The sequence below is a fragment of the Plutella xylostella genome, chromosome Z, assembly GCF_932276165.1.
Source record: "Plutella xylostella chromosome Z, ilPluXylo3.1, whole genome shotgun sequence".
NCBI lineage: Eukaryota > Metazoa > Arthropoda > Insecta > Lepidoptera > Plutellidae > Plutella > Plutella xylostella.
Window position 1 is genome coordinate 10,249,232 of NC_064012.1, and position 14,380 is coordinate 10,263,611.

At 36.8% G+C, this 14,380-nt stretch overlaps 2 protein-coding genes across 3 annotated transcripts in view; both read right to left on the reverse strand.

The window, feature by feature from the left end:
* Positions 1-132: 132 nt before the first annotated feature.
* On the reverse strand, positions 133-9,081 carry LOC105394749. 2 transcript variants are annotated; one of them, XM_048632534.1, is made up of 4 exons: positions 8,923-9,081; positions 7,362-8,601; positions 3,733-5,593; positions 133-2,927 (listed from the first exon to the last, which is right to left on the reverse strand). In XM_048632534.1, exons 2-4 carry the CDS (start codon positions 8,438-8,440, stop codon positions 798-800), a joined length of 5,070 nt encoding a protein of 1,689 aa, XP_048488491.1. In that variant the 5' UTR covers positions 8,441-8,601; positions 8,923-9,081; the 3' UTR covers positions 133-797. The 2 variants fall into 2 exon arrangements, with proteins under 2 accessions (XP_048488491.1, XP_048488490.1); XM_048632533.1 differs by lacking the exon at positions 8,923-9,081 and having other exon boundaries at positions 7,362-8,893.
* Positions 9,082-10,135: 1,054 nt separating this feature from the next.
* The window catches only part of LOC125491194 (protein SCAI), a 51,535-nt gene continuing 47,290 nt past the window's right edge, over positions 10,136-14,380 (reverse strand). Inside the window, exon 11 of the mRNA XM_048632574.1 lies at positions 10,136-12,798. Within this exon, the coding sequence (XP_048488531.1) occupies positions 12,706-12,798 (93 nt within the window). The 3' untranslated portion in view covers positions 10,136-12,705. The remainder of the gene's footprint in view (positions 12,799-14,380) is intronic.

A 14,380-nucleotide genomic window follows, 5' to 3' on the forward strand; every position in this document is an offset into this window, starting at 1 on the left:
TTTACACTAGGAAAAAAATTAGTATAGTCTTTTTACTGTCGGAGTAATTTCATCTTTGTGGTAGGATATGTAATTTAGTAAGTACTTGGTAGGGTTGGTAGGTGGTTGGTAGTTTACAAATTAAACATATAATTTACAGATTAACATTTATTTTTAGACACAATAAATAACAATTTAACAAAATGCATAACACCAGACACTGCATTGTTTAATCACAAATTAAGTTTACCAAGCTGTTATTTGGTTTATACTGTAGATGTAGGTAACAAATTAAGTACCAAAGTAGATAAGTAGGTACAACATGTGTTGTTCTACTGATTTTTAGCACAAACTTATAGAATTATCTTTCATAAAGGAGTAGGTAGGTTTATATAGGTACACTTACCCCATTATTTTCGAATTTATATTATTATCGCTCGTGTAAATATTTGATTAGTAGGTTCTTATTCAACTTATTTTAAATGAAGTAAGTACTGTTATTTCTATGTATTTTTATGTTTACCTATGGATCTACATAACATTTGTATACCAGTTTACAACGAATACCAAGAAAACCAGAACGCTCAGAATCAGAATGTTCTTGTGCGGAATCCTATTTACCTTTAACTTAGGAAATAAAATCATAGTATTACATATTACTTTATAACTTACAAAAACCTGAATTCATAAATTATCGTAAAGTGGAAAGTTCGTTTCCGTAAAAATGCTAATTGTTAGTGAATTGGCATCCTACAACAACAAGGTACATTATCATAACGAAATGACTGTTGCTAAGAATGCAAGCTTATTGAGGACCATTACGGTTTTCCTTCTGGTGGATTGAAGAACTCCCAATGGTGGTGGTGAATGGTCCGGCTGTCGCTGAGGCCGAACATGATGAGGCCGGCGATCAGCACCAGGAAGATGACCAGCGCCATCTGCACGTCTTTCTTGTCTTCCGTGCCGCTGACGTACGACATGAATGAGTTGAATATGTTGCGTATGGTCCTGGAGATGGAGTTGTGGCACACCCGCAGGAACTGCGCGCCTGCCTCAGTGATGGTGGGCTCGTGTGCGCGCGCCACCGGGCCCGCGCGCCGCGGTGACCGCCGGGGCCGCTCGTCGTCGGAGCTGGACTCGCTGTGCGGCGCCGTGTGCGTCTGCTTCCTCTCTCTCTTCACGCGGCGCGATGGCGGCGGCGGCGACTGATGAAGCGACTCGTGGAACTCAGTGAACGGCTTTTCCCTCGTTGGACGCATGTGATAAAAGGATCCCGAAGGTTGCGTCAAGTCTTGCAAATACGAGTAAAGAAGTGGTGTCAAGTCGGGCGGCGGCGGCCGTTGCGGCGGAGGTGTAGACTCGTCAGCGATCACTGGCCTCGGTGGAGGTACGGGTGCGTCTTGTTGGTCCCCGGCAGGAGTTTTAACTTCATTCGCTTCGGATGTGGGCTGCTCAGTCTGCGTGTGTTCTTCTCTACTGACCGGCCGTACATTGTCTACATCATGTTGTTGTGAAGTTGACGCAGTGGGAGTAGTCAGCTCAGCAAATTTCTTTACTATTTCATCTATGATGTTTTGCGAAAACTCAATGCCACTGACCGATATATGACCTGACTTAGAATCTAATTCTGTTACTTGCAAGGTCATTCCTTCTATATCTGACACTAGTATTTTACTAGCTTGAAGTTCAGATACGTTTAATCTTCCAACGTCTAAGTCCCTCACTTGTAGTCGTTGCGTGATCAAATTGTCCAGCTGAACATCCCGGGACCCTGCTACTAAGTCCAAGGCATTTTCCGTGGAACTGGGGACGACTTTCTTAGACGCAGATTTAGCTGTTGAACTATTGCGGGGCATTGGAAGAGGGGGAACGTCCGGAATTTTAGATTCATCTAAATCTATATGCTGGACAGTCAATGAGGCTTCGGTTAGCATTTCTTCATGTTCATTTATTCTAGTAGGACTTGAAACTCGCCGTTCGACTAAAATTACTGTAGGCGAAGTACGGCCCAGAGTAGATTTTGAAAGTTCAGATATTTTTGGATCTGAAAGCTTAAATGATTTTTCTGATCTAGATGTTGGACGTGACACACGAGGGCTCTCTGTTAGCTTATTTGGTGACATGTTAATATGATCTTCATCTACAACATCTCTTATGGAACTGGACATGGATATATCTATATTCTCATCCATACCTAATTCATAATCCACATCATCTGGTAATGGATCAGTTTGGGTTGACACTTCAATCTCAACCACTTCTTCAGATTTTACTTCTTCTTGTGTTGGTATTTCAGCTTCAAAATCATTACTCTCATTTGCTTTTTCATCATTCCCATCATTATTTTTTCTCCTACGAGATCCTCTTGGTGGCCTTGGTGGTGGTGGCAAGGGTCTGTCTTTCATTTTATTTATTACCTCCCCAGACACTAGTCCTTTATGTACCTCTTCAAAAGGAAGCTCATCAATTTCATCGTAAGGGGTTATGTCACCACTTAAAGATCTTAAAGATCTCTTTGAAATGTTGTCTAAGGTCATGAGACTAGTAGATGATTTCTTTCTCGGTGGACGATCGGGCATTATAGCTTTAGTGGGGCCCACCGTGTAATATTTAACGTCACTGCTCTTTCGGCGTCTAACCGGTGGTGGAGTCTTACTCTTTGATCGACGAGTTGCTTTGCTCGGTGAGTTTGGTCTTTTGTCTACAGTGGCATATCCAGGGCTTTCATGGCGAATCTCTCGTTCAATATCAGTACTTTCTAATGGTGGGATATGGGTATCAAGAGTTAAGGATTCCGCTCCATGAGATGTCCTGTCATCATCGCAAAGCGAAGTTCCGCGAGAACTTCGTGAATGATTTCGACTTCTCCTTGGCGGCAAAGGACTTTGCTCGGTGGCTATTTCTGTTTGCGGAACAATGTACTCGTGTTCGGTTCGATATACAATTATCTGAAAAGAAAATATTGGTGTTACATAAGAAGAATTTATAAAAACTATTTTTATTCTGGTAAATCATTCATTATTCATCATATCATAATTCTCATTTTATGCGTCGTAAGACTCGTACTCGTAGAAGTCTTCAGTGTACTGAACTTACTAACACAGATTCTCACTGCATTGGACAGCAGCCAAAACATTAATTTGTGTTAGTTTAAAAATAAAATATAAAACATTGATTAAACTTTTTAAGTTTTTTTGCTATAGGTACCAGGTAGCCGCGGCAACAGACAATTGTAAAGCGGATTTAAAAAAAAACTCAATTGACTGAAAATTTATTAATTGTGATAAACTAGGTAGCTACGATTAGTTTTAGCACATAAATATATACATATTATATTTTCAGAATGACGACGGCAAATAGTACCTACCTACCACTTTTGCAACACATTTAGACATAGTCAAGTCAGTCTCATATTTTCTTTTTCTTATTTCTAGACCTATCTTTGAATTGGTTTCAAATGACACAAATACACTCACAGGCAATGAAAAAGTTCCATTGAGAAAATAACCAAATTACGCTGAACGAAAAAAGAAACTTTATGACGCCTTCTGCAATATTTAAGTACATTTAACGGCACATCAGAATATTACCAACTAAAAACGTACTTAAATATTTTGTTCAAAGTTCAAAAAATTAGGGGCATTTTGATATCTGCATTTTGCAAGTGGAACTTTTTCTTTGCTCGTGAGTGTATAAACAATAAGACTATTTCAAACAAATATATTAAAAATATTATTATTTATAAGTACTTACATCTTCCGTTTGTTCTTCAGGCTCTTTCCATAAGGCTTCTGACGTGAAATCATTATAAGAGGAATTCAAAATATCACTTTTGCTTTTCTTTTTTCTCTTAGGTGGCATTGGTAGGGTTTGTGATTCAATTTGATTGTTAGGTTCATATTCGAACATTTCCTGATTGGCATAACGATGGTCACGAGAATCGTTTAATTCATTTCCATTGGATTCCTGGAGGTAGTCGTCAACATAATCACCATTATCGTAATGTTGTTGTTCATCAGTCTGGTCTGGTAGACCAAGGTCAACTTCACTGAATTGCATGCTGGCAGTTACACTTTCATCAATATACTTTACTGAATCTAGTTCCCTCTGCTTTCGCTTTGCTCGAGATGGTCGTACAGGTGGGAATGTATAATAACCATCATCCTTTTCTTGCAGATCTTCGTTTGAATACCTGCCTGGCTCATTTTCATCAAGCATTAGTTCTGGGTCAGCCTCAACATCGTCATTATTATATAAATGATGGCTGTCAGTATCTTTGGATGTGCTTCCAAGCATTGAAAGGGCATTCTTTGGAATTTTGAAGGCTTGTCGTATTTCATCGCTTAAGTATTCTCTCATTTGAATATTTTCACGAGAAATTCCTCTCGGTCGTACAAAAAATTCGTCATTATTTATTTCGTTTATCACATGGGAGTATTCTTGATTTGACGGTGAAATATTTGGAATAGATGAAGATTGCCCATTTACTTGCAATTTTGACAATTTATTATCGTCAGTGTACTCGGCCTCTTCTTTTTCATAATCATATTTTTCGTTATCTTTGCTCTCAGCCATTTCTTCGTGATAATTATCATCATCATCCACCATGCCATATTCACGCGGTCCTTCCGAACTATTCGATGGAACGTTTTCTGTTTTTTTCATTCGGGTGAAGGTGAAAACTGGTGGAGGTGTATCTTCTCTATCTATTGCAGGTGATGATGATGCAGCTAATTCAGCAGATTTTTTCTTTCGGTTAAATAGCCTTGGGTATGTTTTTGCTTCATACTCAACTGGAGCTGCGTTACTTAAATCACTATTTGATGGTGTTGGCTCTTTTATTTTATACTCTTTTTTTCTTCCCAAGCTAGAAAAGTTTAGTTTTGAACGATCGGGAAGTTTAAACTTTGGCATATCGGGAACATTGAATTTAGGTCTATCGGGTAGTGTGAATTTTTTTCGGTCTCCCATCGACAACTTTTCGCTTATATTTATTTTCTTAAATTTTGGCCTGTCGGGTAAACTGAATTTTCTTCTGTCGGGAAGAGAAAACTTTGGTCTTTCGGGTAAATTAATTTTTGGGCGTTCTGGCATTTTAAACTTAGGACGATCTGGCAAATTTATTTTAGGTCTGTCTGGCATACTTGCCTTTATATTCTGTAGTTTTGTCTTCAGTTTTCCAGCTTGCGTTTTTAGTTTACCAGTTCCTTCTCTAATACGTTGTTGAATCATACTGTCGATACCATCATTATTTTTGTTTCTACTTCCACGTTTCAAGGGCAAATTTTCTAACGCCGAAGAATCCACTTGACTGGTGCTTACTTCACACTCTGTCCGTGAAATGACTGAGGGGGTGTTTGCGAAGTATTGTTCCTCAATATTTTTTTGTAGAGCTTCTGCTTGTCTTATCCCTTCATCCTTACTGTCATCAAAGTTTTCCTTGTCCTCTTGTAATTCATCGTCATCGGATTGATGCTGTAAGAACTTCCTTTCTAATGATGTTGTACTAGATAATTCGTCATCTGTTTTCGTCATCGTTACTTTTTCACTGACGATCGGACTTGAAAATATAGTATCAGTAGAAGGTTTTTCGATTATTTCATATTCGTGGTCACTGAAATGAAAAAAAAAATTGAGTTAATAATAATATATCAATATAAAAGTATCGTTGTAAATATGCAGGTGTTTTATGTACAATCGGACATGTAATTATCAAATAAAAATATTTTTTTTAATTATAAAGTCATATAAGACAGTCAATCTCCTTTCTACGGAGGGAAAAATGTGTAGAGTGTAAATGTTATATGATTCCCGATTCATGCCAACTTAATACATAGTATGTTGCCCGGAAAATCAATTTATTTTTGACCTCAAATATAAAATTTGAGACCTAGGTCCACAGAAACAAAACATTTTTACAGATCGAATAATAAAGTTCAATTACGACGGAATTTTAGTTTCCGTTCATAAGGTACTTTATGGTAGTTTACATTATGAATTTATCTAATTGAGTGCAGAAGTTTGTTTTGTTTCATCATCATCACGACCCATCACGTCCCCACTGCTGGGGCACGGGTCTCCTTCCAATGAAGGAAGGTTGGAGGTTGGTGGACCCCAACACAAGCAAGATTGTGTTTTGTTTCATCCGTTATTATTTTTTACGTATGTAAATAGTAGGTGTAGCCAACAATGTTTATTTCAGAACCGGTAAAGCAAATGACTTCTTAACCAAATGGTATGATCTCATATTTAGTATTTAGGTCATGGCAGTCAAGAAGATTTAAATTTAAAATATACTTAAATATTTTTAAGTATTTATGCTTGAATCATTATATTAGGCGATAGGTATTACGAGTTTGGACTGATAATATTATAGGTAAAAAATTAAGTAATAGTATAATCGCTAAGCATGGAATTACTTACTAACTTAGTTACTTATAACAGTAACTTATACAATCAATACATTTCCCTATATCTACCTACCTATACCTTTTCAAAACATCCAGTTTATTGGCACAAAAAAATTCGCCGTGCAAACAGTAAAAATCGCTTTGCATTAAAATTGTTGCATAAAATAAACCTATGAAGCTACATTTCCTATAAAACAATCAACACTTTCAACATAAAATTAAAATATTGATGTTGCAGACGTCTTTCAAAACGGTAGATTTATTTTTGCGACGCAAACACAGTACTTGAGTCACAATTAGGCCAACCCGCCGCTCGTTTTAGATCCAGCCGTCACCGGGCAACTCGTATAAAAAAGTCTCTTCGTTTTTACTACGACCACCTAATAATTTCGTGCACAAAGTAATAAAACACTTACCTGTTATTATAAATAAAATTACTTGCCCGCGACGTCGGTCTTGTGCCCACCGGATTAATTCTCTCAGGTAGCAAGGAGTCACTTTGAAAAAATTGGCATCCACATCGTACATCTGGTGTATATGACTGAACACTGCCTTCTCTCGTTGGTTTTAATGGCCTTTCTATGGGGTCTCCTCCCTCCGATGTCCATCGCCTAAGTTTACTCATAACTTTTGTTTTACTTGAGCATGTTTATTGCTTATGATTGTTTATCGATGGAGACGTTTAAGTAATATTCGTTTCATGACTCGACTTCGAATTTTTAAAAAGTGCTATTAGCACGATCCGAACTAATGGCCGTCACGAAGACAGTCGCGAGCACTGATCACTGATTAAAGTTTTAAAGAGCTTACCCGATGCAGGAAGGCGGTTGAGCAGTCTAAATTTATCGAATGGTGAGAAGCTAGCGCGCTCGCTTTGCATGTGTGAAATGTGCGTGTTATGTCATAGTTACGTTCGGTACGCGCAACAAATAGTAGAGCTAAAATACTTTAAATATTGTATTTAATAATTACCTGCTGGATTTAGACCAATCTCCTGTCATGTCGGAAACGTTACTGTTTTTATCAGCAATATCTTCTTGAGGGCTAGGTGAGGTGTCGATGCGAGGCTCTGGAACCGGTTCAGTTTCCATGTCTCCAGTATCGTCTGTAATTTCTGTAATAGTAATGTTTGGAGAACCATCTTTCTGGGTAGTTTCCTCCAACTGATTTTGAAATATTTCATCAACATTTGGTTCTTCTCCATCATCATCACACGGAACAATTTCTTTTTTTGTATCATCCATTTTGTGTAATTTTTCCATGATGTGCTCTTCCGGTTTAAGTTCACTTCCATCTTCTGCTACTAAACTTGGATCTTGAGAGGCATTTGACTTCTTTTCAAATATGCTATCAGTTTCACGTTCATTATTTACATCGCGTTCTTCAACATCAGGAGAAAAATGCAATGATTTTTCTGCATAGCTTTTAGATTCATCTATATCTTCGTAAATGTGATCTTTTTTCTTTCTTGAAGGAGGAGTGGAATCTACGCTCATATTTTTGCTCATTTCATCAGAGTCTCCAAGTTTTATGGCACTAAATTTCTGTCTTCGAGCTGCACCAGGTGAAGTTTTTAACTGCCTTATGTCTTGATTTTCTTCATCTTTCTTTCGTTTCGGTTGAGGTGATTTTTCGTTGTCATTTCTTTCCAGTTTTTGTAGTGTTTTATCGGCCAAATGCTTTATTTTATTCACCAATGGGTGGCAACATTTGGTTTTTTCACGAGTTTCTGTAAACCCATGGAAAATCTGATCTGGACTTCTACGTTTTAATATACTTTTCGGTGAAACACTTTTTGGTACAGGTGGTGATGTTGTTAAATGAGATTTAGATACGTCATCACTGGTTGAAGGAACCTCTTCTGAGTTCTTATTATGGTCTTCTTCTGAATCCAACGACACTTCTTTTGAAAAGTTTGGTATATGTACACCCTTGTCTGCGCCTTCCTCTCCATGTCTGCGACTGCTTCCAGGGGACGAGTCAAGGTTCAGGATTCTTAGGTCGTCACCGGCGGGCGAATGAGTCCGCGATCGTGAGAATTCCCGCGACATACTTCTTCTGGGTGTTGTTTCCCTCAAAACGTCTTCAGCTGTTATTTCTCCCTCGATCGGTGGCTTCAGAAGATAAGTCCAAGGATAACCACCTGCCTCACGTGATCTCCGCAAATCTTCCCATTGATATGTTTTTATTGGTACAGGTGGTTTTTCTTTATCTGGCAAAAATTCAGATTCCATATGTTTTATTGATAACAAGATAATATAAACGAATAATTAACAGTCAAGGTGAATCTTTGCCATTGAGAGTCTTTAGTGTGATTTTAAATAATTTCACTTCAAAATTTGATAGAAATCGTATCGTGTGACGGATTTAGCAAAGTTTCCACCTTTTCACCGTTAAACCAAGAACACAACATTTCGTATCAGAGTGAGCGTCTTCTACTGAAAACACGCAGTGTTTGCGTGGGCTTGTGTGGAAATAGGTGTGAATAACTTGTGTACAGTGTTCACTTTTCATAAGATATTTCCGTCATTACCTTGAAGTACTCGAACCACTGTCCAAATCACTACATTTCAGTTCACCATGACTATTAATTGTTTTATTGTTAATCAATGAGATTAGGTTTTTTAATTATAAACTATCTGTGATCGGTACCAAATCTCCGTTGAACTGGCAGTGCCAGCCCAGTCCAAGCGCCCGCGCTAAATAAAGATTGAGCATGGATTTATTTTTGGTGGGCGTTTCGCGTCATCAGTGAAATCACTGGCTCGTTATCTCCGTTTTGAAGAAATTGTGTTAGATATTCATCGATTGTTTTTGATCTACTAGATAGAATACATCTTATTGTAGTTATAAATTACAATACTCTCACTAAAATGTGTTAAATAAAATGTGTTAATTATGAGTACCTACCAATACTCTACATAGCAGGTACCTACTAAGTATATGTATGCCAATTATTTAAAATATTAATAATAAAATAAGTAATAAGTTAGCTGCATTATTTGGTCTAATTCTGGGTCAAAAACTGATATCGTTCCTGGATTATGTCATTGTCTGTAAATATCTAAATATTCTAGCAGCATACATCAAGCAGTTTGTGGCAGCACCTACTATGTTTTAGTAAATATAAGGTACTATGTACCCATTGGATAGGTAGAATTTATTTCTTTCCAATCGACTTACTAGTAGAGTAGAGAATACATTTTGTCCTACGAGGTGGTTCTGCAAATAATTCATCGTAGACATTGATTAATATCATGACTTTTAAATCTATTCTACTAACCTGCCTCGCTGGAAGAGAGAGAAGTCGTAATGTCTCCAGCTCTATGTAGGTAGGCCGTAGGTAGGTACATTTAAGATACAGAAGGGGTTACTCTATCTATACTAACGAAAAACAAACGAACAAGAGCTGCCGTGCAATCGGCACGTTTAATACAACGTGAAACTTCGTTTCTGCGTTTTTCTTCATATAGAGTGTCCCGCCAGGTAGGTAATAGTAAAATGGGCACATCTGAATCACCAGAACCAGAACATATTCGGGTCTAGGTACTGACAAGACAATAACATTTGTCACACAATAAAAACAACGATTAAGTACAATAAAAGTTTATTCATAGATCTTTTTAGTTTAAATGAGTATTTATATTTTTTGTTATGTTAACATTGAATCGGATAATATTTTTTTGTTTTTTTTTCTTCAACTACTTTAAAATGTTTTAAATGAAAGTACCTACTGATGACAAAACTGAGATTATAAAAACTTTAATTTAATTTATTTAACAGATAGAATTCTATTACATATTAAATATTGAATTGAATAAAATACATCTTCGTACTATATAATTATTTCATAACAGAGTTAAATGTTTCAACATTATTAAGTAAAATTCTTCTTTCAATTCTATGAAAACCATGTAGGTATTCTGCATACTTGGATATAACATTATAACAAGGTGGTGCAAAAGTCATTCAATGCACTAACTCACTACTCTACTCATCAGGATGAGCTATAATTTTGCATGCAATCGGCGTGTAATATCAGCTATAACATTTATGAAATCGACAGATATAAAATACATAAGTACTACTTCTTTAGTATAGTTAAGGGGGGGCTAAAATCTCTTTGTGCGGATATCAGTGCTGAATCTTCAGCGTCAAAATGCTCCATTTTAGTGACAGACTTGTGTTTCTTGGAGTCATGGGTGTATGTGAACAAGCTCTTCAGAGTAATAAATCCCTCAAAGATTAATAATTAATATTGAGAGAACATATTCTGTCAATTTTATGAGAATGGCCACGAATAACCGTAAAAAGAACAAAGGTGACCACTTTTGCGCAACCTTGCATAAAACTCTACTGCCTACTATTGAAATATCTATGTTATAAACAGTTGTACTGAAAATGAAGATATCCAGATTCATTTAAAATAAATCATAATCGGACCTGATCAGGCCGAGATCTACTTATACATACTCTGAAATAATAAATGATATGTTGTAAAATGGTAGCAAAATTTAGAAGGGCTATGACAGCAAGTTGAAAATGTGTAGAATATAGGTGTATCGCGACTTTTGCTTGAATTTAGATGAAGATTAGAGTACTTAAATTACATAATATTATGATAAAAACTACATTTTCCTTATATTTATTTAATTTTACGACAACGGTAAGGAGATAGGTATGAAAAAAGTTCCCTACTCCCGCCTTCGAAGATGTAACAACTTTATTTATCATAGTATAGTACATTATAATGAAAGTATTCCATTATGCTCTCATAGTATATTATTTAAATATAAATTTAACGGCCAGTTTCACCGCTTTCTTGGTTGAGTTTACAGTTAGAAATTGAATAGTAGAAGCAAACCGAAAATATATATAGCGGGTGCTCTTTAGCATAGTATCGTAATTTTCTCATCATCAGCAAGCAGTGAAATTGACCCTTAATTGCAAAAAGTGTAACTCAGCTACAAACTACGACAGTTTATAAATTCTAGGTCAATTCCTTGAGCAATACCCAGAGGACGAAGCCTACTCGGTAATAAATACTTCAAACATCGCACAGTGCACCAGACCAATGGACGATCGAATATGTGAATCACATCTCCTTCATTTGATTAGTAAATAAACTATTTGGTTGAATAAATAGTAGCTTTATAAGAATGTAAATATATATCTATATATGAACTTTTGAATCTTGTATGTACATTTAGTGTTATGAAGGCTGCCAGTGCATGAATTTATTGCGAGACACTTATAAAGTTATTGTACATGTGAATGTACTTAATAATTCATATTATAAGTATGTGGTAAGTTGAAAAGCTATTGAAATAGCTTATGTATTTATATTGCTATTTGTTGCTAGTCGATTTATTTTGTAATGAAAATATATATTTGTGGAAATGCTCTGTTAAAATAGAATATATTATCTTATACTAATGAATTAATTTTATTATTGTATGTATGAGTGTATTTGTAAGTAGCTTGTTATTTATTCCTCCAATTAGGAAATATATTAAGTTATATTAAAAAAATGATTGAATGGCTTAATATATTTGACACCTAAAATGTAAATATGTATTGTAAATATGATAGCTATGGAAAATAAATACGTTACTATATTTATTATGTAGGTATTTAACAATCCACAACGACTAGAATAAGTTAAATCTTGTCTTAACAACAAATAAGTTTGACAAATGTTTGACTACTTTGCAACTTTAATAAAATCCAGCTATTAACATTAAGTTTATTGTGGTTGAGTACCAATCAATATTACTACACTTGAACAGTGACAAATTCCCTAAAAAGTTAAATATGATGGAGTGTACCTACCGTACTACAAAATATAAACTCAACCCAAGTCCTCAACTAGACCCAGTTTAACTGGTGCCAAACAAGAAGGTATCCAATTGTCAAATTGCGGATATTTTATACATAATGTAATACATAGATACAGTGCAACTCTGATTTTACACCATAAATACTATATAATTATATTGACTAGAACAAAGTAATTATGACTTTTACCAACATTTCAATGTCGCACAGTTCTGAAACACATGTCGCAACTGCCCTACAAAAGCTTTCGTTTGTATAGTTAGCCACAATAAAGTTTCAGTTTGTCAAGAAGTTTAGAAGTTACTAACAGACACACAAAGTTAGTTGTCAGTGGCTAACTTCACAACGGGTACTTAAGTGGCAGGTTGCGTGTGTATTTTGCGTTTACAAAGCTTTGGAGTGTGAGTATCGCAAGCGGTATGGGAGCTGTGTCGCTCTAGGAATCCTTGGCGAATCTCACAGATCCTTTTTTGCTCGATCATTCCTTGGATGGGACGGGCCCGGTGGCGCCGCTGGTGGAGGGGGCGGGGGCTGCGGGCGCGGGGGCGGTGTCGGGGAAGGTGCCGCGAACCTGGAAAATAAAGATGTTGACGTTAACTTAGGTAAACAATGTGGGAACCATTTTATTTAGTGTCTAACTGTTTTAAGTTCAACCTAATGATAATCAGTGTTCCATGTGAAAAATCACGAATGTTTTAAAATAAAAGCTCAGTAGAAGAAGTGGGTTGTTATTTTTCGAAATATTTCTTTTGCACTGACACTCAATCTAGTTTGTATTAAAATATCGTAGGACCTTAAAATTTTCTTATAGTTTTTGAGCTGTTTCACTCACTATCTAGGTACATAGTTAAAAGAAAAGTCGCTTTTTGCATTCATCATCATCACGACCCATTACGTCCCCACTGCTGGGGCACGGGTCTCCTTCCAATGAAGGAAGGGTTTAGGCCTAGTCCACCACGCTGGCCAAGTGCGGGTTGGTGGACAGTCCACCACGCTGGCCAAGTGCGGGTTGGTGGACAGTCCACCACGCTGGCCAAGTGCGGGTTGGTGGACTTTTTGCATTATGCCGTCATAATTATGTTAGATCTTAAAAATAACACACAGCGGATTTTGATGCGTTATTTAAAAGATAGAGTGATTTTAGGTATGTATATGTTGCAAGCTGGTCTAAATTAATCAAATGACTTGTCTTGCATTAATGTAAAATAAGGTTAAACTTGAGGTTATTTAGACAGAAACAATTTCTACTCCACAACCACTCAAACCAAACACAGTGCTGCATTTTACACGCAGCCGACAGACTGGGTGGCATTGATTTAGTATCACCGCTCAAATGGCACCCTCACGGTGTCCCCAAAATCTCATAAGATCAATTCTATCTGTACAAAGTACAACTCTTATGCATGCATTAATGCAGGCATGTGCGACCTACTGACCAATATGATCTTAAATTATGCATTTTCTGTTAATTTAGCACATTGTTTGTCACTGCATTTGGTTGCCATGTAATTTTAGTTCTCAATAAACCATCTTAACGTACACCCGTCTTTTCACCTCTAACTACCTGACATTTACATAGTGCCCCCCCCCCCCCCCCTTACATTTTTTTTGGTCCTTCGATTAAGGCCCTCGCGTCGCGTGTCGTGTACGTAAGGTCCGCGGAATCAAAATCCAGTGACATTTATTGACATAAAACTTTGACATTTTCGTGCAAGTGATTGGACTGCAGTGCATTACTTCGGAGATAAGTTGGCGTTGTTGCAGAAACTCAAGTAAGATCTTTCCTTTTATAACTATTTCATTGCATACCTAATTCGACCAACATGGAAGGTCTATTAGAGAAGCAAGCCGCCGTCATGGAGGACATCAAGAGGATGTCGCGAAACATCAAAAAGGATCCTCGTGAACGAAAGACCCTTGAATATAGACAGGCGAGAGCTTCAAGGATAGATGAGCTCTGGCGTACATTCGAAGAGAATCATCAGCTTTTGATGCAGGAAGAGGATAAAACGCATCAATATTATACAGAAAATATTTATGATTTTGTTATGCAAATTAAGGACGAAATCGTTCAGCTTTTAAAACCTAAACCATTGACACCGCCGCCACCCCCGCCTGTGGAGAAGAAAGTGACATTTGACATATTTATGGAA

Excerpts from the sequence above, each read along its gene's own strand:
- LOC105394749 (XM_048632533.1), bottom strand. The coding sequence starts at position 8,623 with ATGGAATCTGAATTTTTGCCAGATAAAGAAAAACCACCTGTACCAATA. Across the intron at positions 5,594-7,361 it reads GATTGGTCTAAATCCAGCAG|TGACCACGAATATGAAATAA; the intron begins GTAATTATTAAA and ends TTTTCATTTCAG. Across the intron at positions 2,928-3,732 it reads CTGAAGAACAAACGGAAGAT|ATAATTGTATATCGAACCGA; the intron begins GTAAGTACTTAT and ends TTTTCTTTTCAG.